Source organism: Agelaius phoeniceus, chromosome 3, assembly GCF_051311805.1.
Source record: "Agelaius phoeniceus isolate bAgePho1 chromosome 3, bAgePho1.hap1, whole genome shotgun sequence".
Classification (NCBI taxonomy): Eukaryota; Metazoa; Chordata; class Aves; order Passeriformes; family Icteridae; genus Agelaius; species Agelaius phoeniceus.
Window position 1 is genome coordinate 72,913,253 of NC_135267.1, and position 23,009 is coordinate 72,936,261.

The window sequence follows — 23,009 nt, forward strand, 5'->3', positions numbered from 1 at the left end:
ACTCTGATCACATTCAGTCCAACTAAAAATAAAAATGAAAAACAAAAAACCAAGTCTTTAATAAGTAAAAAACTAGGCATTACAAAACTGACACTAGAATCAACCATATGGCTTTTTATGGCAATTCATTTCTCCATTCTGCAGCTGAGCAAATGGCAGTAACACCCAAAATGGTGTTGCAGAGATAAAATTAAGTGGGTTTGAATCACTAAGATGCCATGTTGATTAATACTATAAAAGGAGCCCACTCACAAATTAATAAACTTCTATTCAAAAGAGTGGCACACAGTAAAAGGGTTCTGGGGTCAAATACTGAGTAATGAAGATAAAATAGTATTCTGAATATCTGAACAGACACTTCAGTTATGTATGAGGCAGGGATCTAAAAGGCATAATTCAATATTACAGACTCTTATAAAACATATGTACTATACACAGATAAGACTTTGGCATTTCTTTGCTTTTTAGGGTTTCACTTGATAACTTTAACATTATTTTTAATGTTTTCAATGCAATTTGCATGAAGTTTAGTTCACAAATTTTGTTAACAAACACACTTTCAGGTTTGCTGCACTGTAACCAGCTTTCTCAAGTATACTTAGAACAAGAAATGGTCCTTGTACATTCAAAGGTTGACTAGCTCCAAAATTTCAACTTCTAATAGTCCTGCACACTAGGTTCCTCAATTATTTTCCTCCTTCTATGGTTTTAGACATAGCAAGAAGAGAATGGTGTAGCCCATGTTTCAACCCACAGGCATTTGTCAAGGACAGAAAGGTCAGCAGACCAAAAACATCAGTTTTGTTTCTTTCAGTCTCAAATTAGGCTTTTAGTGTGCACAAAGGACAATTCTGCCTCTGTTTTACTGGCTTGGGAATACTGCCAAAATCTTAATAGGCCCTGCTTAATACAGAGACCTCCATACTCTGTGAAAATGTAGTAATTGCAATCACTGCAATAAGCAACCTACATGGGAACAGAAAGCAAGATGAACAGAATCTGGTTTTATAATCACACTTTTAGTATTGAAATGTACAACATAAATAGATACTAGAAGCACACAGTCTGCATTCACAGAAAGAAAGCTGCTCTGCTCAGGAATAGTTCACAGGCATTCTTGAGAGCATGGAAATTTTAATCAGTAAACTCGAATACTCCCGCATTCTTTTCCAGAAATGCAAAGAAGCCTTTAGCATGCTCTTGGTGAGCCTCCAGGGACAGATAAAAAAAGGCCTAAAGTCTCAACATGGAGCAGCAGATGATATTCATATGACTAAACATAAGCTGGAGTTCTACTTTGCAGATTCAAGTTTAAACTGGGATTTCCAACACAACAGCTAATCAGCACTGACTGTACACCTCCAGCCTCACTTATGGACTGATGGTCTCCATGAAGTAGAGATTGCAACAGAAATATTAATACATAAATTATAGATACTACCACAGGTTTCCAAATCCCTGAATACAAATGCAGAACCAACAGAAGAGAGCAGAAGAAAAAGTAAAGAAAGCAGGGCTGAGGAAAATTTTTAAAAAAATTACTTCTGATCATGCAAGATTTTGGACAGGAGCAATCTTTAGGGATTCCTGGGTGCATACACTCACCACAGATCAGCATTCCCCAGAACCTTGAATTCCCAGTAGTTTTGATAAAATGCTAATAAATAGCATGCCTGTATAATGGTTTGGTTAGTTTTTCCATAGTATAACCACAGAAGAATAAAGATTCAGCTTGACCAAGTGTAAAAATTAGCTGTTGTGGAGTCTTAAGTACAGCAGTCTTCAGTTCAATATCTTGAGGTAGCTCTTAGATGCCTAGATTTAGAAAATTTTCTACATGCTTATAATGCTGAACTACACTATTTCTCCTCTTGTTGATGAAATGAACCTAAAAAATACAAAGGCGATGAATAGGATAAAAAAAAGACATTTCTTCACCTAAGTACAATTTTGTAATGACCACATAAGATGTTTTTCTCTATTTCTCTACAAGGTTTTTTTATATATATAAATTTATGTGTGGACACACACAGAGACTACTATAATATTGGATCCACCAAAGGAATGAAAATATCCCAAAAAATAATTTCAAGATGAGACCACAGAAAAAAAGAAAAATTAGCTCTCTAAGGTGCCACTTTACTGAGCGTGATCACCAAGGTTTAAAAGACACATAACCAGACAGTACATTGAGATTTTTGAAGGATGGTGAAAAGAAAAAGCTAAATTTTGCTTAGAAGGCTTGTAGACTTAAAATTGGACTAATGCCATCTTGAAACATTCCATTTGCCAAACTATCACGTTGTGACATCATGTGTCATTGTAATGCTATTGTTAGCAAATGCTAACTGCTCCATGATGATTCCTTCATCCTTATGAAAAGCATCAATCATCTTTCAGGAATAAAAGCTGGTAAATCATGCATTTATAGTAAATTCTAAGCAGAAACAGATGAAAACTTTTTGTCTTCAAATAAAAACTTTGGAAGATCAGTGTAATATTAAAACATCAAATTATAACAAAGAGCACACTTAAAAAGATAATGAGGAAAGTTTAAGCATGCACACAAGCCACCAAACCTTCCAGCTCTGCATTTCTGTAATGAGATTAACACAACTCCTGTGGCTGCCATCTCCAATCATCACTTAGATTATCGACTGGACTCCAGCCAAGGCTCTAATTACTACACAGAAGCAAAGTCGCTATTACAATAAATTTATTTAATTCTGTGTGACAGCTTACAAGGTTTTCCCCACACAGCACTGGCTCCTATGCACAACTTTGCAGTCCTGTTACCTGTAGTCGCTTCTTTTCTTGAAAAAGCTGGTTTCGTTTTGTGGCTGAAACCTGCGTCCTCTCCTGGGAAGTTGATCTCAAAAGTCTGAGCTCTTTTTCATGACAAAGACCATTTTCTTCATGTCTAACCCTTTGGAAAAAAAAAAACAAAAAAACAAAAAACCCAAAAAAAAAAAAACAAACAAGAAAAAAACAGCTAAAAATTAGTGGTTTTCATGAGTTTCAGTGTCTTAAGGATTAAACTGATCAGTTTATTTCTGATCAACTGATCAGAATGCTACATGTTACCTTTAGAGTCATAACACTCCACCACCAGAATGATTACATTTCAAACAGATACAGTTAGAGAACAAGAGGTTTTTTTCCCTTGGCATATCTTCCTTTATTATCTCAAACATTTGCACTGTTTTTACAACATGATGAAGAAAGAAAATGGAAAGCTTGTATAGCTTCAGGCTTCCCCCAGCTTTATCATATTTCAGAAATTTATCCATCACTGCCTTGAAAGAGACAAAACTAAGGCATGTAGTTTCTATCAATACAGAGAAAAATCTCTTAGACAGAAGTTTAGAAACTTGCCAAAGCCATTTTTGCAGCTTCTGTCAGCTTTTGGAGACTACATTAGAGATCATCTGGAGTGTTTGCTCCACAATGCCAAATTTTACTTCTCTCTTGCACAGCGAGTTCTTTCAAAATCACAATCAGTGGGCTTCCTCCCAGTCATCTGCACAACCCTCAGTTGTAAATCTTTGCATGACTGGACTCCAAGGTAATCAGCACATTATGTTAAGTATCAATTCCATAATCTGCCTCTCAAAATGCACCTGCAAACAATGCAAATCCATGTTCCCTCCTAAGGGCACGTGCGCTTGCAAGGGGCAATTGCGTTTCTGTGTGCATCTTTAGAGAAAAGTACATGCATCTCCACATAAAGAGTACAGCTACATTTCAGTATCTTCTTTAAAAAATACTGCATCTCAAACAAGGCATGACTTCCCACTGTAATCTTGCAAAGGAAATCCATCCACACCACATATAAAACATGCATCATAAGTCTGGCTTAAGCATGATGAATCACACAATTATGATCTCCATGCACAGGTGTTTAACAAGTGTGTAGAAAAAGAGGTTTTCATCTATTCTGCAGGACCATCAAAAGACACACTTGTTTTAGTCCCACTCTGTGGGCTGCAGAATGTACTGAAAAAGCAAAATAAAGCTTCAGCACTAACATAGGTATCATTAAGCAAGATAGACATAACGACAGTGTAACTGCATTTCTGTATTAACAGCATGCACCAAAGAGACATCCCTATTATGAGGTGCTGGGCCATCACTGTGCCTTAAAAACATTACAGGTTCCTGTGGCTCCAACCAACCACACTTCCCAGCAGCTCTGAAGCCACCTTCTTCAAGCTGGAGCTGCATCATTCCTAGAGATGTACATAATGAATTTCCTAATGGCTGGTCAAAATTTAGAAAAAAAATCCATTATAAACATAGTTTATTTTCAGAACCTTGAAAATTCCATGTGTGTCTGTCTACTTGGTACTGCTGGAAGACAAACAAGATCTTTCTGATCTCACCAAACCTGACTGATTGCACAACCACAACACTTGCTGTTCCTAAGCGAAACAACCAAATCTGGCTCCCACCACATGCCCCAGTATTCTGTGTCAATATCAAATGCATTCACTTAAAAACTCATTTCATAATTTAATCAAGTAAAACAAAATTGAGGCATGAATTTCAGCTTCATATCTTAAATAAGCTGCCATACACACTTTTCTTGCAAAAATATGAGATTGCCTTGACTACAGTAAAATTGCCATGATCTAGTCTTCTAAGGCTAGTCCGATCATCTCTTTAATTTTCCAGGCAAAAAAAAAAAAAAGTCTTCTTGGGTATACTGCTTTTGTTCCAATTAAAAATGAAAATAAAAACTGAAGCCTACAAATTTTCCTTGAGGAAGAAGTTATGTTTTCCGCTGTAGTATCTAAAAATATTGCTGGAACAGAAAGGACTTAAACCCCTGTACAGAAGACAAAGGGTACTCTTGCTGTATCAATGAGTCAGGCACAGACAAAAGCAACATAAAAGGCTACAAGAATCAAGCAAGCAAATAAAAGGGTGTCACAACAACAGTAGTTGAACTTAAGCTCAAAGAAAGGAGTGTGCACAAGACAGAAAAGGGAAGAGGATATTCATCTGACCCTGAAGACTGGCACTGCTCAGACCTGTGCAAAGAGAAGAGTTACAGATGTAATCATCCAAAGAACAGGAACACTTTCATAAATATAACATCTATTTTATATATAAAAGCATTATATATACATTTTACAGGATAAAAATAAGCAAACTGTATCTGAGGAATGCTTTAGTGACTCAATTTCCATGACAAAGAAGACAACACTACTTCTAATGTCAAAATCATTACTACAAATTAATGCATAGACCAAACACATATTAATGAAAAAAGAGAGAATGGTGTATCCTAATCTTTAAGGAATGCTAAAACAGCCTCCTAGAGCCTCAGATGGTAAAAGGAAACAGCTCTGAAGGAATGCAGCTTCTTATAAACCATCCTTATTACTAGATGCTATAAATAGAGACTAAAAATACCTTTGAATTCTCCAATTTCACAAAAAAAACCCTATTATCTGTACTGATTTTATCTAATTTTCATGTCTATCAAAAATTACACATGAAGATACTGACTAGCACACTGCAGCCTTTATATTAACAAGCTGCCAGAAAACAAAAGGCTTCTCTTCTTTCATTTGTGTGATTGCATTTGAGAATAGCTTTCAATTCCTATGAAGTATCCTCTTCTAACAACAGTAACTAGGAGCACAGATTAAGGCAGACCAAGAAATAGAGACTATTTTTTTCCCTAACCTATTCCTCTCGGGCCATCTGACACATCTCACTTTCCTCCCATCTTTGAAGTTATCCCTTCAAGATGAGGTTTAGAATTTATTTTTGTGACTTTGTACAGTGCTGAGCTCAATATTGCTATCTAAGAAGTGGCACACAAAAGGAAGTTCCCAAAGATCTATTCATATCAAAAATAATCTGGTTTTTATTTTATATTTAAATATCCTTTCATTGCCTGAAAGGGAGCATCAGAATTAACTCCACAGGGAAGCGTTGCTCAAGCTGCGTTACTGTTGTATGCTCAAGCTGCCGTGTCAAGGATTCAAACCCATTCCCACTCAACATCAATGAGAAACATTCCATTTAATTAGCCAGTTCATCATGATCAATGTTTCTGAGGGGAATTCTGAAAGAATTGTAGAAAGAAAAAAAAAAATGGGGGGGGGCAGAGTGGGATTTTCATAAACAAGCTCCATATGGACATGTTAGATGGTCATTAAAACTCTTTATTATAGATATTCATAAGTGTATTCTGCATTTTGAGAAAAATAGAAGCACTGTTTTACACAATAATGAATCAACGAACTTACCAATTATCAGCAGCCCAGTGCAACGTTGCCTGAACTTGGGTCATGAACCTATCCAAAAAACTGCTAACAGAGGGATGCCTTGAAGGAAGCTGAAATTTTAAAGAATTTTTCTCCTTCTCCAGTTCTTCCAGTTTCCGTCTAAATTTATCAGCTAGAAATTAAATAAAAGATAATAATAAAAAAAAGTTAAACAGTGATGAAAGGATCCTGTTTTACCTGGGGGGAGGGAAATAGTCTCTCAACAAAAAGTAAAATCCACCTCTCCGATGGTTCTTCTTCTTCCTCTTTTCATAAAATATATTGGTCTGTTCTGCCCAAGGACAAATCAACAAGACTACAATGTAAAACAGCAGAAAACCAAGATGCCAAGCTACTTTTTTTCTACAACAAGGGCAAAACTGCAGGCTTCCCAGTACTTTTTTAATTTCATAGGGCTCCAAAGAATTGGCTCAAAGTTATCATCCATGCTCTTCCTAGAGTAACAGATGAGAATTAAATTCTAGGAAAAGCGCTACTTTTCACTGCTTCAGTTTGTCTTAAAACCTAGACAGCAGTTACATATTTAAGTTCTGACCTTATTAAAAATTTGTATTGTTATTAGGTCAAGAACAGAAGAATCACATATGATAAAAAAGCGTACTTCAGCAGAAAATGCATGTGCAATTATAGCAATTAAACAATTATCACGTTCCAGGCTCTCCTGAATTATGCTCAGTTTATCATCCAAAAATAAAAAGATTTACCTCCAACTTTAAAAAAAAATAACAGTAGTCCCCAAGAGACTGCTTTGATTCTACCATAACCCTACACATTTCTTAGAGTAACCACTTCTCTTATATAAGTTACTTATTTGTTTTCTGTCCCTGTGCAGAAAACAAAGGAACATCATTCTAACTACTAATTCTTAATGCAGTACATGTATCTTCTATTGTGCCACTATACCAACAAAATCACATATATGACAGATAACAAGCCTGCCATCCAAGACAGAACACCTTTGATGATACATTAGTCAAATTAGAGAGTTTTGAGCTAACCCACAAATGGAAAACCTTTACAGTTCAGTACTCTGCTTGTGACCTCACTGCATACAATTTTGTGTGATTAGCAATCCTTTTAACATTTTCAATATGTTACTATCAGAATAGCATCCATCTGTGCATGCTTTTTATTGCTTATTTTCTTTCTTTATCCTCTGAGGGGATTTAACACGAGAAGTTGCTTACATTTGCTGGTTTAGAGAAATTATGCATTTTTACAATAATCTATCATTAGTATTGATCTCCATTCTGCTTCTGCGCCAACAGGGTAGAATAAAGACAAAGACCTTCCTAATAAAACTAGATCTTTTCCCTGTCCCAGCACACTGCTCTCCAGGGTGAACTCACTTTTGTGTTGTCATCCACACGCAAAATGTCAGAAGGCCCTTGCTGAAATGAGCACCCTACCCTTCATGTTACCCATGCATATAATATCCCTGCAAAGTAGTGGAGGTGAACCACACCTGTGATGCATTTCTCAGGGGCCACAGCTAAGCAGATTTACCCTATCCCTATCACCACACTGGAGCTGAAATGTGAGCTGAGATCAGACTCCCAACCCCATATTTTGACCAGAAAAACATACCAGCACTTGCATGCTAATGTGCCACTTGGCATTTCAAACTCAACCATCGAAAACACCACTGTTACAAACAGAATAGTGAGGGCTGAGAGGGTTGGCTAGTGACCAATGACCACTGAATGCCAAACCACATGGAAACACTTCCTTTTACTCACACCATTCGCCACTGGGCTTCCTGGGAGTTGTGGCAACCCTCTATAGCCATTTAACAACGTCATCATTGTTCTTCACCATAATTATGCTGAACTGTGTTTGTGTGTCCAGTTGTTCCATCGTTCTACTCCTACCCCTCCTGGCCCTAGAAACACGCTATTTTGGGAAGGGAACAGATGAGGGAATCCACATGCCAATTCCTTCTCTCTCTCTCATTAAGTCTTGGCTGCATCCTGCTTCATATATTCCAATCTACACAGTATTCAATTAGTTTCTACTAACAGACGTTTCTAAACAATTTGTTCCAATGGCATCTTATAAGTAATATGGCTGCTCATATTCACTTAGCTCTCTGCACTAAATGTTTTTTTTACCCTTTTTCACCATCACACTTAAGGGTTATGACTTAAGAGACTCCAGCACCAATGAGCTGAACACTGCAGCAATCAGCTTTTAGAATCCTCTCCTGGAAAGGAGATCTGTGCCATTTGACCTGGGTGATATCTTTAGTGCATGGAGAGACCCAAGAGCCTCAGTGCCAGCTGCAGAGCAGGGAACCATGCAAATAAGGCTCATCTCAATCCAGCTTTTAGTGCTGCAGAAATCTGGATCAAACACAAGTAATGGAAATTATCAGAAGTCTAGCCAACAGGATGTGAAAGAGGGAAATAAGCAGGGTTCCTCAGACTAGCAGAGATAAAGACTGAGGTAACTTCCAGTACTACTACAAGCCAGCAAGCTGCAAAGAAAGCAGTAATAGAATGTTCTCTTAGAACTTGAGTCCTCAGTAACAAACCTGAGTTGCAGCAAATGGTATGTGAAAAAAACATTGGATATAGTGAAGCACTAAAACTAACTGCCAGGGTTAGACAGGAAATCCCCTCCAGTGTTGGTTTTCAGGTCAGACAAACATCTCTCAGGAATACCTCTGGCAGAGTTTAAGGGCTGAGGCCAGAAAAACCAAATGCATTCCCTTGTTTGAACAAGGGAAAGTGCCAGATTCTGCACCTGAAATGGGTCAGCCCTGGATGTATGGACAGACTGGGGAACGAGATGCTAGAAAGCAGCACCATGGAAAGGGACCTAGGGACCCTGGTTGATGACAAGTTGGACATGAGCCAGCAGTGTCCTGGCAGCCAGCAGGGCCAACCCTGTCCTGGGGAGCATCAGGCACAACATCACCAGCCAGGCAAGGGAGGGACTGCTCTGCTCTGCATTGGGGCAGCCTCATCTCAAGTGCTGGGGGCAGTTCTGGGTGCCACAATATGAGAAAGACATTGAACTGTTTGGGAGTGCCCAAAGGAGAGCAATGAAGATGGTGAAGGGCCTTGAGGGGAAGGAATTTGAGGAGCAGCTGAGGTCACTTGGTCTGTTCAGCCTGGAGAAGACTGAAGGGAGATCTCATTGCAGTTACAACTTTCTCATGAGAGGAAGAGGAGGGGCAGGTATTGATCTCTTCTCTGTGGTGACCAGTGACAGGACACGAGGGAATGGCCTGAGGCTGCATCAGGGGAGGTTTAGGCTGAATATTAGGAAAAAGGTTCTTCACCCAGAGGGTGGTTGGGCATTGGAACAGGCTCACCAGGGAAGCTGTCATGGCACCAAGTCTGACAGAGTTCAAGAAGTGTTTGGATAATGCACTCAGGCACATCATGTGATTCTTCTTCTCCTGCCCTCTGCAGGGTCAGGAATTGGACTTTGATGATTCTTATTCCAACTCAGAATATTCTGTGTGATTCTGTGTGATCTCTTCCACTATATTTTCTAGGATTTTTGAGCCAAGAAGCAGACACAGAAGGCCTTTGCTATTGCTAAGTCATCAGACTCACAGACACAACTTTCTTTTACTTTCATTTTAGTGTTTTAACAAGTTATTCCAACAGAGAAAAAAATCCAAGAACTTGCTGATAGACTGAGACACCAAAAGAAACCACATGCACTCCTTATGCATTACAAGGAAAGGCTTAATACTTTCTCTATCCCATTCCTTACTTCAAAATAAGTTACTTAGTGGACAGCTTACATGCCAAAAGCAATCCCCCCCACATTTGATGAAGTTCTTAAATTAACAAACTTTCAGGTAATCAATACATACTATTTTACAGAAGCATTTAAAATAAGGCCTAATTCTCTTTATCAGCATTTTATTTCACTACATTCTGGTTCCAGCTTGCTGCCTTGAAGAGTCCTACAGATGCCCTAGACAAAGCTCCTACTTCAGACCAAAGAGTAAAATTTAACTCTTAAATTACCCTCCACTGCAAGCCATTACTGTACAATCCACTACTGCCAGTGTACCTCTGACATCCCACTCACTTTAAAGCCAACCATAGCACAGACCTGGAAGATGCTGACTAACTGCTGTTCTCAATTAAACAAGCAGCAGTCTGAGAACAGTAGTGTCTCCAAAGATCATGCTTTGTAATAGCTTTGAGTAAAGGAAGCAATTTCCATAACTTCTAATTGACCATGTGAGAACATCTGGCTACCTCTCTACTTTTTAAGCACTCTAACATTGGTTTTATTCCTCCAAAGAAAAGATTCTCTTTATCAGAACGATTTATCATCATTTAAAAAACATTTAAGAAAATCATCTCAGTAAGGACAGAACCTAATTTGCTATGTACTGCATATATTTATGTTTATTTATGTCTGCGTTAATAAGTGGGAAGATAATCAATCATGCTATTCTACGAATTGCTGGGCATTAAAAAAGTGTTCCTTCAGCTAGCTCAACTAGGGAAGGTCATTTGATCTTGCTCCACAATTCACTAATAACCTCTTCCCCTTTGCCCTTGCATCCCCAAAAATCTGAAGGCCCTAAAACAGGATTTAAGTAGGATTTATAACCATAACTCACACGCTGCAGCTCTAAAATATTTTTTCTTGCCTGCTAGAGAACTTCTGGAAACACAATCTCCCCATTCACTTTCTTAAAAACAGTCAGGGTCCAAGTTGATGGAAGTGTCTTGTATGCTCACCACCAGAGATAGTTAAATAGTTATGTATTTTGTAAGAACCAAAGAAGTCCCAGGTTCAGAACCAACAACCCCTCTTGCAGCCTGTATCCAGAACCACACACAGTAACAGGACTTTAGAGGGGAGACCAAGAACCAGGGTGCAAAGTGCCCCCTTGCTGTTCCCGAATCTCTAATGTCTGTCAGCTAAAAAACTTCCCTTCTATCCACCAGAAGCTTCTCTTCTCAGGGTATCTATGCTTTTGGTCTCCAAAGTACATTATAACAGAATACAAATTGAATCATGGATTATTTAAACACATACCCCATATGGTAACTTGAGGAGCCTAGTGTGAAGCTTGAATATGTGACTGAAACACATCTGGAGAGCAGACTAGTAAGCAAGGTGTCTACAGCCCAGTTACTAGCTTGGCCTCCTGCAAAATAACTTGCAGGAGAAAATGCAGACCAATTCATATCCAAATATGACACATAAAGACATATACTGTGATAAGAACTGAAGGCATTACAAGCACCTGGAATACCTATCTGCTCTTAAGGATGAAATATTTAACCATTTAACAGTACCAAACATATACACAGTCGAAAGTAAAGACACTTGATATGTATAAAATGCAGCTTCAGATTACTCTTGGATAGTCAAACAGCTAGCCCTTACCATGTGCTGTCTGGTCATGAGTATAGACCAAACCTTTCCTACCTTCCATTCAGCCCTACATGTGGAAAACAGCAAAATAAAGCCACTGTCAACTCAAGCTGAACACCTGGGCAAGGCTGACTCCAAGAAGTCATGGGGCTGGGGACAGACACCACTGAAGCAACAGGAGAAGCAGAGTTATGCTTACCCTGCTGACTGTGGATTAAAAGGAGAATATTTGCAGAGCAAAACAGTTCAGTATTGAGGCCCCAACATCTGCATTTCGGAAGGTCCTACTTCAAACTAGGTTTAGTGCAATGCCTTGGATCAAGAACAGATAGTTGAACTCCTCTGGTAGCTCTACAGCACATCTTCAGACTTTGCCTCACTTGAAGAAAACCAACCCATTGTACTACAAGACTGCTCTACAGTGCAAAGCAAAGCATAGCAAATGGGACAATTGGGAGATTCCTTCCAAAGGCTCATGCACCTAATCTGAACTAAAGTTATATTTAGGCTGGGGTCCATTAAATACATCCAGCAGTCATGGAAAAAGCAGTTCCTGGAAAGGCCAGTAAGCAGAGGCTAAAGCTTTCCAGCCAAGGCTATAACCCCCGGGGTACCACAGCCAAACATTCATGTTCAGCTCATAAAAAGGTAGAGGAAAATGCAAATGTAATTATCCCGCTTGCCTACCACTTAACTTTTTCCATTCCAGTCAAAAAGGCAACTTTGAGCAATTTCACACTCCAGCTCTGCTCCTGAACGATTAAGACTACCTTGAGGAACAGCAGAACAAACCAAACTCCTGGCTGCTGAACACCCTTTGGAGTCAGAAGCTACTGCCACAAAATTCACCCTAAAGCAGGAGGGCCAAAAGCTGCAGGAGCTACAACTCCATCATTCCTTGCTTTGTGTGTATTCCTCAGTTATTTCTCAGTCTTAGTACAGATGATAAAGCCTTCTAATTCTTGCTGAGATGCTCCATTGATGGTTAGTTACCTCCAATAGTGCTGATTAAAGTTAAAAGACTAGCAATGAGAAGAGTATAAGAGAGTAAGTCTCCTGCATTTTCTGACAGACTCAAGATACCAGAGTAACCAAAATATCCAGCAATGACCTGATGTAGCATTTGATGCCACAAGCTCCCCCTGCTGCAGTCAGTATCAGCTGCCTATCCTCAGATTCCTTCTCCTTTCCTAGCAATGAGACCCCCTATACATAAATCAGGTGGAGGAGGAAAGGGAAGGAAACCTGGTACTCAAAATAGTCCCTTCAAGAGAAGCAATGGAGAACACTGTCTACAGGATTTCTTAAGAGGGAGGACAGCTCAAGCATGCTCTCTGCCTCCCTGCAAGCTCTGCATTTTCCACCCATCAGTTCACACAAATTACAACCCAGGAAATTGCTCCCTCCTTAAAATATATAACATTTCAGAATTTAGTGTACTGAACATCTGTGTTGCAGCAGAATTGGGAAGTCTGAAAGCTTTAAAATATACAAGAACAGACACTTTTTAGCTGTTATTACAAAAGGAAGCATGACACATTGGCAGATATTTCCCTCCTCTAATTTATATTGAATTTAGGAGCATTCATTTAGGATTGAACAAAAAGCTACATTCTTAGACATTTTAACAGATGCTTCCTCAAAAGCACACCACCAAGATTTCCACCTACAGTTTACACCTCCAGTTAACACTGGGAAATCTATCTCCCCAGAAAGAAATTTCTCCCCGGAAAGTCCCTAATGCAAAGCTTGGGGCAGACTTTTATGATAAATTTTGACCAGTGCTCCACAGCAGCAGCATGACTGACAGACTGTCACTTGGATCTGTGCTGTGTTCTCTGGCCCTCAATAACAACACTCAACGGGATTTAGGGGCACGAGCCACAGAACTCCACAGGTTTTGTGAGAGTGTAGGTGCAGTTACTTTCAACATCAGCAGGAACATAAGCAAGAAGCCACAAAGCCAGAAGGGCTTTGTCCAGCACACCTCTGGGAAATTTGAGGGTTGAGAGAAAAATATCCAAGCCCTGACTTGGACAATTAATCTCTCTGGTTACTTGGCCAGCGTCAGAAAACTTTTGCTTTCTCATGCTACTTTCTCCTCACCTGGCAATGTAGGGTGAACTACCCCCACAGCTGTTATTTCTGGGCTGAGTCTAAGGACAGTAGAACTATTTGGATAAACTTACATTTTCCTGTAACATGACTATCCTGAAAGGAAAGTAGTTATTATTATAGCATCTCACAGAGGAGCCTCCAATAGAGGTTCCAACTGCACTACACTAGGCTCAGACAAGGGGGGGTAGGGGGAAAGAAACCCTACTCCAATAAATTTACAATCCACAAAATAAATTACAGGCAAAGGGACAAATGGAGAGAACAGTGCATCAGACCCATACTCTGGGTGAAAATTAGGGGCAATAATTTCAGCATACTAGAAGCAGCTTAATCTCCATTGCTCTTAATCTGAAATTTTTTCAGAAATTTCAGATTAAGATTGAGGTTCTATAGTATCTTTAATAGCAACATTTTTAATATTAGGACCATCATAAATATTTCACATTAGATCATAAACTAACTACTTCCATAATTTTCTAAATGCAGAAGTAATCACATTTTTTATGTGCCTGACATGATAACAGTTAGTGAAATAGTGGGCAGTTTTCTGTATGTGACAACCTTAGTAATTAATCTTTGTAACTGCATGAAAAGTACAAATCCATACAGCTTCTATCCCCTATAGTCCTTCTCTTCAGATTTTCTGCATTTGCAAATTCCTTCAAACATCACAAGAATTCAAAGATAGGCATGTGAAAATTGGAGACATCATTTCTCCTTTAGCCAGTTCACAATACAAATTAAACAGTGCCCCACTGACTGTTTGCTTTCCACAATCTTTCACAAAGTTTCCAACAAAACCACAAAGATCCTTACATTTCCAATATGACTTTACAATAAAAATAACTTACAGTAACATCAAAAGATACACTAAAAGGGGAAAAAAGCTGATTGCTTGTGCCCTTTATTTGATAGCAACATTATTCTGCAAGCAGCGCTGACAGTACTGTCACTACATATGAGATTTTAGAGAAATGAAGAAAAACACGTACCGCTGACTCCAGGTCAAATCTCTATCTTTAAAAATGTCAGGCTATGCAGCACAACAGCACAGACAGCTATTGTGAATAAAATTGTACTCTAAAAGAGATCTCACAAGGCAAGGAAGCTCACAGAGATCCATGCAAAGCTCCTTGGCTGGCAATACAGCTTATTCTTTTATTGGAGATGGTAGAAGAAAAGGCTTGGTGGATGCTTCCAATCTGTGCAGTTCATACACAAGAACTGTCAGCTGTATATCAATGTCAACTGAAGGGGATTCAGTCCCAGTTCACCATGTCCCTTTCCTTGCCCCAGGAAGCTCTAGGCCAACATCCATACATCTTCACTGCCTCTGAATAAATGCCATGGATTGATCAGAAAACAGGTGACTTAATTAACAGTAAACCATGCAGTGCTCTACAACTAATTGCATTATATTGTGAGATATCTGTCATTTTTTTAAAGATCTAAATTCTCCAGAAAGAAATTTTGATATGGGATTGTCTATATCTGGGCTTTTATATCAAGGATTTTGTAACTAGAGACAGACAGATTTTGTTGGGACTTTTCTGTACCAGGCTCTATTTAAGAACATATTGTGAATCTAAAGTGCTTTGATCCAGCTGTCAAACAAAGAAAAGGATCCTTATTATTGCCTAACCTGAATATATTGAGAACACCATCCTAAAGCATACTGTTTAAAAGATTTTATTTTTTTCACAGGAGAAACCACAAAGTAGCATAGATAACATAAGCAGTGTTTCACAAAGGCTTATCTTCATACTTTTAAAAGCCATGTTGCAAAAATGCAGAACAAAGCAGCAAAAAGTCTAGGTTAAGGAACACCAATGAGTAGATGTAGAATTGCTTTCAGTTGAAGTTTGAAAGAAAACAGCACAGATTTTGAAGTGTGCTGTATATTAAATTGTATTATGTTTCCCAAGGACTAAAATAGGGGAAGAAATCAGCTTGCAGTTCTGCTTAAGCCACCAGCTACAGATCAACACCATCAGAACAAAATGCAATTAGGCAACGTTATCTCCCTTCTGTGGCAAGGCATGCTGATGAAAAGGTATAAAATACTATTTCTTATTGATTGAATATTACACACAGAGAACTATAAAGAGAATACAAATGTGTGCATGTGGCCCCAAAGCAATTGCTCTGAAAAGTGCAGTGGGGAAACTTGAAGCTCCTAGAAACAAAAGGGGAGAGAGAAAATAAAGTAAGTCTTTGTGGTACCAGAGCTGAAAACAGTACATTCATTCATTATGGATGAGTACCTGGATGCCAGAATTTTACTTTAGGTTAAAGCAATCTTTTTTCCTGCCTCTCTTGTTCCTGGCATTCTCCTTCTTGAGCTCCCACAATACTGCTCAATGTTTGTTTGTATTCCAGGTTCCCACTCTCACATTTAATACTCTACATAATCTCAAATATATAAATCTAATTTCATTGTTTCTTCTTTATTCCCAGTGCTCTTCAAGAACTAAAACTTTACCAACAAATTGAGCTTATAGCCTTCCCCAAGTATGCTGCACCAGTAGATGCAAAACCAAAAATTGTTTTAAAACTTTATTTCAAAAAATAAGGGCAAATTTTAAAATAGCAAATAAAAGATGCTAACTTAGTTCAGCCTAGTCACTTTTCCAGTTTCTACCATCCATCACTGTTCTAGCACACAGCAGTTACACTGTTCTGCTTTATACAGTAAAGGCCATATCCTAAGAAATCAAGCAATAAGAGAGAATGGTTGACAACATTTGTCATTTGTTCTCAGACTATTCTGACTGTTGAAACAAAAAATGGATTATTAAGGTCATCTAGTCCAACCCAACTGCAATAATCAGGGATATCTTCAACTACATCAGGCTGCTCAGAGCCCCATCCAGCCTGACCTTCAGTGTTGCCAGAGATGGGGCATAAATCCATCCATCACCTCTCTGCACAACCTGCTCCAGTGTTTCAAGCACACTCATCGTAAAAAATTTCTGCCTTCTATCTAGTCAGATCCAATAATTTCTACCAGGAAATTATTGCTCCAGGAATCAGGATCTAATGGAAAAGAAAATAATTTAAACACAGAATAGCTGCTGACTGTCAATATTTGGTGATTGGCTTCCTGCCCTTCCATTTGAACTTGGCCTTACTAATTAATTCCCTCTCAGCAATTCACAGGTACCCTTACACCCCAGTTTCTCTCCTCATTGTTTCTGCCCCTTGATCCTCTTCCCATATCTTCCAGCTGGCATCTGCGTCCCTAGTCTTTTCTAAAAACAGAAAAAGAAATACAATTTTTTAGCTGTCTGACTTGCACCTACAGTTTATTTAGCTTACACATACAAGTACTAAGCTTTTGTCTATTTCCTACCTACCATCTTCAACATTGCTTTCCCAAGTCTGTCTGTGGTACCAAAGCATAAACACAAAACAATTTAAATAATTTGGGGCAGTGGAACTGTACTTGGATCCTGCAGCTTCCTTTGGAAGGCCAAAAATAATATAAAATATCAAATGTAAAAGCTGCGTCCCCTTTTTTATTTTTCCCCTCTGGAAATTAATCCCAAGCATACTTTGTAGTATTGATCCTGAATTCAAAAACATCCTGCATTCCTGACATTCCCCAAAGTGTCACCAAATTCTGTGAAAAAACCAGAAACTTCGTGGGGCTCAGAGCACTGCACAAAGTGAACTTCTCTGAAGAAACAGAGTCTCAGGCTGAACTGGATCAAAGCCACATCTCACTGCAAGAACCTCAGAGGAGGCATCTCCTCAGCTATCAAGCCATACTTCATGTTGGCAGCTTCTTATTAGCTTAAGCAGGTTCTTACTGTAAAAATTGCTTGTGTTTTGTTGAGCTGATGAGACGTCACCTCCCTGAAACAGATCTCTACCAACACACCATGGCATTGGGACAGTCAATGCCACCACCATGTTCAGCCTGTCACAGAGGCTTCCAAGAACAATCAAGGCAGCAATTTTGTCAGGCTTGGTCTTGGAGCTGCCCAAATTCCACCACCAGGGAAAAAGAATAGAACAACTAAATACAAGGCAGGCAACCACCCTACACAATGTGAGGTAGGGTCAGAAGATGATGAAAGGCTTAGATGATTTGCTTAAGAAAACCAACATTCTACAAACAAAGCAGTATAAGAATATCTCAAAATTCTCTATTTACCCATCCTCATCCATCCACCAGTACTTTTTCAGAATTCTTTTGTGGAATTATCAACAGCTCAGAAGTATTACAGGAAGCAAAACGACAATTAGGAGCTGTGTGATTTCCCTATGGTAAGCTGACAAAACAATGTGTCTGCTCAGCATTGAAAAGATTTACATGAACACATGAAAGGAATTAGCATAAAAAACCTCAGCAACACAGGTATATTTTCCTTGTTGCTGGCTCCCATAAGCCTCACAAAACACTGGATGCTAACCAAAGTATCACAGGAACCTCCAAATTACAAGAACAGCATACCAAAAAAAAAAAAAAGAAAACCCAGGAGTAGTTACAGGCATAATAAAGATGGCCCATCTAGAAATAGTCATTTTTCTTAGTCCACAGTTTCTTTTTATGCATCTACACATACCTACACATTTTAAGGCAAAGAGAAAATATTTGGGATATACCATTGGCATGGTTTCATGGAATGGGTTGGTTCTGCCATGCCTGTGCCAGGTGGCTTCAAGTCACACTGGGTATTCTCCCATGAACACCAATTCTACAGTGCTGCATTACTAATAACCTTATTTCTTTCAGCTTCTAGGTCCTCTGTCTGTAAAAACACAGATAGCAACAATTGCTCCATAGGGGCCTCATTAGGCTTAATTAACACCTGTGTGAGATCTTCAGATAAAAGGATAGGTGTAATTACACAACCTGAACTGCTCCTTGCATAAGAAACCTTGTATTAACCCTTTCATAATTTGAGCTTTGCAGATTTTTCCATATGAAAGACTCTCACTCACTGGAGTCACCTCTTAATCTTCTCATTTCAAAAGCAGATAAAGCCCATCATCTTTCCTGTTACAACAAATGGGATCCTGGAGGTTTTTGGGTTTTTTTAATCATTATTCCTCACCCTACTTCCTTTCTCATATGCACTTTAAGTTTTTTACCCCTTTCATCCCGACTCTGAGCTCCTGGAAGTGTTTTAGGTGTAAGAACTATTCCTCAAGCATGCTGGACAGAGGGTAGAGCTGTGCAGGAGGAGGTGAGCAGGGGGAAGAACAAAGGCTCTCTAAAGAAGTTCCACAGCTCTGGAAATCTACTTTGGTGCTTTTCAGCAAGGCAGTTATGAATGAGACAACAGCAGTGACCACTCAATGAGAGCCACTGCAAGAAGTCCAACCTCCTCCAGCATGCAGATCCACAGAAGAGCCCTTCAAATGCCCAACCTGAGTGGAATGCAGCAGTGCCAAGGTACCTTCACTGGTCCTCACACTTCAAGCTACAAGACTTGACAATTTTACACACAGCCTCACTGCCTTACACAGCCTGAGCCCATGAAGTGTCACTGCCCCCAGCAGCATCTCCCCCTATTCAGCAGAGCCTCCAGGGGCTGGAAATGAAAGCTGCCAGACCACTGTCTGTGATGACAGAGCCAGGTGGGAAGGGGAAAAAGTAGCAAAGTGGGAGTTTGATGGATGCACACCTAAAAACAGAGCTTGGGGAGAGGGATTTGGATATTGCCATGACCTCCAAAAAGGGTTCAGAAAAGCAGGTGCTCCAGAAAGGATGAGAGATCTGTCATTTTTATAGGAATCCACATACAAAAGCCAAAACATATTTCAAGTGTGATCCTGTTGTAGACCCCAGAATTGCAGCTCATGAGATGCAGGTTCTGCTTCCAGCCCCGGCAGCACATCTCCTCCAAGCATCTCCTGCTATCTTTTGTGGCATGGATTAGCTACAAATGAAAACTTCACAAGAAAATAGTTTTTATACAGCTTCATATTAACTAATCTCTACCTTCTTTGTGAGTAACAATCAAAAAAATTACTACACTAGTGAATCTTGCTACGAATTTCACTCTGTGCCAATACACCCACACAACCTGTTTTACCACAGCAAAATAAACATTCCTATCCAGCCTTCCACCTTGACTCTGCCCAGCAGCATCCCCTGCCATTGAAATTGTTTGAACAGATTGTCTTTGAAGTAACAAATAATATGTTAATGTGTCTGTTGTTAACAGCAACTCTATAAACACCTAATTTTTTTTCCCCTTCCAAATATCTCCTGCAAATCCAACAGAAGAGACCTGAGCTGCTTTCCCCTCCCACACCCATTCAGCTCCTTTTTACTTTACCTCAAAAGACAGCTTAAGAAGAACTGTGGTAAAATGTGTAGATCAGACAGATGGCATTTGTTGCTCTTTTCTCAGTCCTGCTGCTCAATGGCTTCAAAAAAGCCACAATAATTCATAACTTCGGTAGTCTCAGGTGAATCCTGACTCTACTACAACTTTTTCTTATCCATTTTGGAGGTGGAATTATTTTATTTAGAAGAAGTGTAAGAGCCTTCCACCAGAGCAGAAAGAGATACTGGATTAGAACACGACACCTCAAATAACTGACTTTTGGTCTTTGCTTTTAAGTTTCTCCTCAACAAACACAATCTTCTCCCTACTTATTTTAACAGATGTGAAGAGCAGCTGACATCTGCACTTCCTAGCTGGAGCACTGGGACAGGACAGTTTGGTTCTCCTTTTATGGTTCCCTTTATGCTATCCACCACCCTCACTCAGAATGTGCTTATAACTCCCTGCTCCTCCCCAGAACCAGAACTTCTCTCTTCCCAAATTATATCTGGCCATTATTTCTGTAACATATTAATAAATAACCAAGAAAGCTATTATACACATACACACAAACACACATGGCCAGCCTCTTGAAAGACATGGCTTCCTTGTCACACACTGAAAACTGTTTATCTTTTATTCCTCTTTTCTTTTTATAAAACAAGTAGTAAGAATAAAGTACAGAAAACCATTGTTATTTGGTTACAAAGCAACACAGAAATAAAAAGATAAGCCAATGGATTTTACTTTGAAATATCACTGTTTGCTAAGGTTTACTGGAATCTCAGCTAACCAGCATTCAAACTGCAATTTAGGCAGCGGTCATTTCTAAGCAAGTTGTTCCTTAGTGATAAAAGACATGCAAATGACTTTTATCACGTTATTTACCAGAGGCTCCACATTTCCACACATAACTGCTTCCAAACAATAAGCTCCCATCAAGTTAGTGTTCCATCAAATCTGTCAATTGCAACTCATTTGGCACTACAGGAAAAACTGACACATTGCATAAAGGTCAAGTGGAAAAATGTCCCTTCCACTACATCAGTGTCTAGATTGGAAAAGGTCACTCCATCCAATAATTGCTACTACAGAAAATAACTTTGTTGTAATCTACATCATAGAGGGAAAAAAAAAAAAGCGTTCAAGTGCTTCATTTTTTTCCCAAGACATGACAAACTAACATTACTGTCATTTCATGACTGGAGGTCAGTGGGCTTTGGAGTATTTAATTAGAACTCAAAGGACTGTAGTATGGCATGTGATGATACACCCATTTTATGGACAGTTCACCTGAAACAGACTGAAATAGGTTAAAACAGCAAAAAGCAAACATAATTATGCAGACCACCACAAAACAAAGCAAAAAAGGAAATCTGTTGTGGGTTTGGGTTTTTTCTTTCTTTTAGCTCCTTATTCCTGTCTTATCAACACCTTTTCCTTCTTCTTAAAAAAGCAGCACTTAATCATTTGTAACATCACAACATGTTGTAAAATATAAAATTAACATATACAAATACAGAAATTAGCATCAAGCCACTTTAATGCTGGAGCAGAAGTCCTAGGGCTAAGTGATCAAAAACCCAACCTACACAGACACATGACCCTTGTCACCCAGGGAAGCCTGAAGTAATACTGTGGAATTTGGGAAGAGAAGGGAAAGGAAGATGTTCGGGTTCTCCTCATCTCACTACATCCCTCCACCACTCAATTCATACACAACTCAGTTTATTCTCAGCTTCCATTACTAACAAAAGATTAAAAATTCAGCACTATTGCTTAAGATTCATATCCTGTATCATCAAGCCAAGTTTGAAAGAAATTTGGCAGTTACTGGGAAGAGTGGTAGAAATATTTTAGAGTCAACTCTAAAACAAGCAAAAATAAAATAATCATGCAATCAATGCAGTGATTGTAAGCACAGGGTTTCCAGATTTACTGCAAAGCAGGTTAGGTTGTCTTAGACTTTGCAGATACTAGTTGAACAGAACTAAAAATTGTCTGCATCCTAAGCAAGTTTTAGATTAAAACCAAAAGAAACAACATTCTGATGAAGAAAAAGAAAGTTAACCAGAGACAGCTGCAACTCTGTCCCTAAGACACAGAATAAACATTAACTACCTGAATGTTTCCAGAATGAGATAAGGGAAATTAAATCACCAGTAAGAACAGAATCAGGCCATCTTGTCAGTAAGTACCCCAAGGGATACAGTAACAGGTACCTGAAGCCACACACACCCCTTGTTCAAAGCAGTATTATCTCTCCACTGAAAAGAAAATATCCAGTAGAGCACAGTAACATGCATCTCCTTTCATAATTCTCACTTCCACAGGGAAGAGAAGGCTGGAAGCTGGCAAAGGGACAGGGTGGCATTCTTCAGACCTCTTCACTGCCACTTCAGCTGCCACATGCAAGAATGGGAGTGATGTTTGTTGTACCCTCTGGCAGGTTTCCTAACTGTGTCAAATTCAAGTAGTTATTCAAATATACTCAATAACAACACTATCAGGACCCTAGAAAGCCACAATGGTTTCTTCAGTGACAAGCACAATGAATGATGGCAGCATCAGCATGTCAGGCTGCAAGCAGCTGCAGTAAAGAAAACCCAAAAGAAAACAGCTTCTCAGTAAGAGACAGAAAACATAATTTTAAAGTTTTTTATGCTAATGAAGCACTGTTTGATTAATGTCCCTCAATGTGTAGATGCTTTACCTGTAACTGCATTGACACAAAAATATATTCTGGAGAATACCACCCAGCACCCTCATTCTGGAAGAGGTTATTTGTTTAGTTGGAGGTTTCATCAAATAGATGCATAGTGTGTAAATAAAATTTGCCCCAGGCCAGCTGTCTCCTATCTGAAGAGGTGAAAGCCTATAGATCCAGAACCTAAATATAAAGAATCTGATATCCACTGAAGCCAGTGGGATTTTCAGATCACAA

At 39.1% G+C, this 23,009-nt stretch overlaps 1 protein-coding gene across 4 annotated transcripts in view; it reads right to left on the reverse strand.

Moving 5' to 3' along the window:
- DISC1 (DISC1 scaffold protein) overlaps positions 1 to 23,009 on the reverse strand; it is a 178,981-nt gene that overhangs the window by 117,029 nt on the left and 38,943 nt on the right. For 3 of the 4 annotated variants that reach the window (XR_013181410.1, XR_013181411.1, XM_077175602.1), the window contains exons 4-6: positions 6,264 to 6,414; positions 5,010 to 5,033; positions 2,797 to 2,926 (exon numbers count right to left, since the gene is read on the reverse strand). Coding sequence is in view for 2 of the 4 variants with exons in the window: in XM_077175602.1 (XP_077031717.1) it covers positions 2,797 to 2,926; positions 5,010 to 5,033; positions 6,264 to 6,414 (305 nt within the window). In the remaining 2 variants the exon portion in view is untranslated. The remainder of the gene's footprint in view (positions 1 to 2,796; positions 2,927 to 5,009; positions 5,034 to 6,263; positions 6,415 to 23,009) is intronic. The other variant, XM_054630483.2, reaches the window with a different exon arrangement.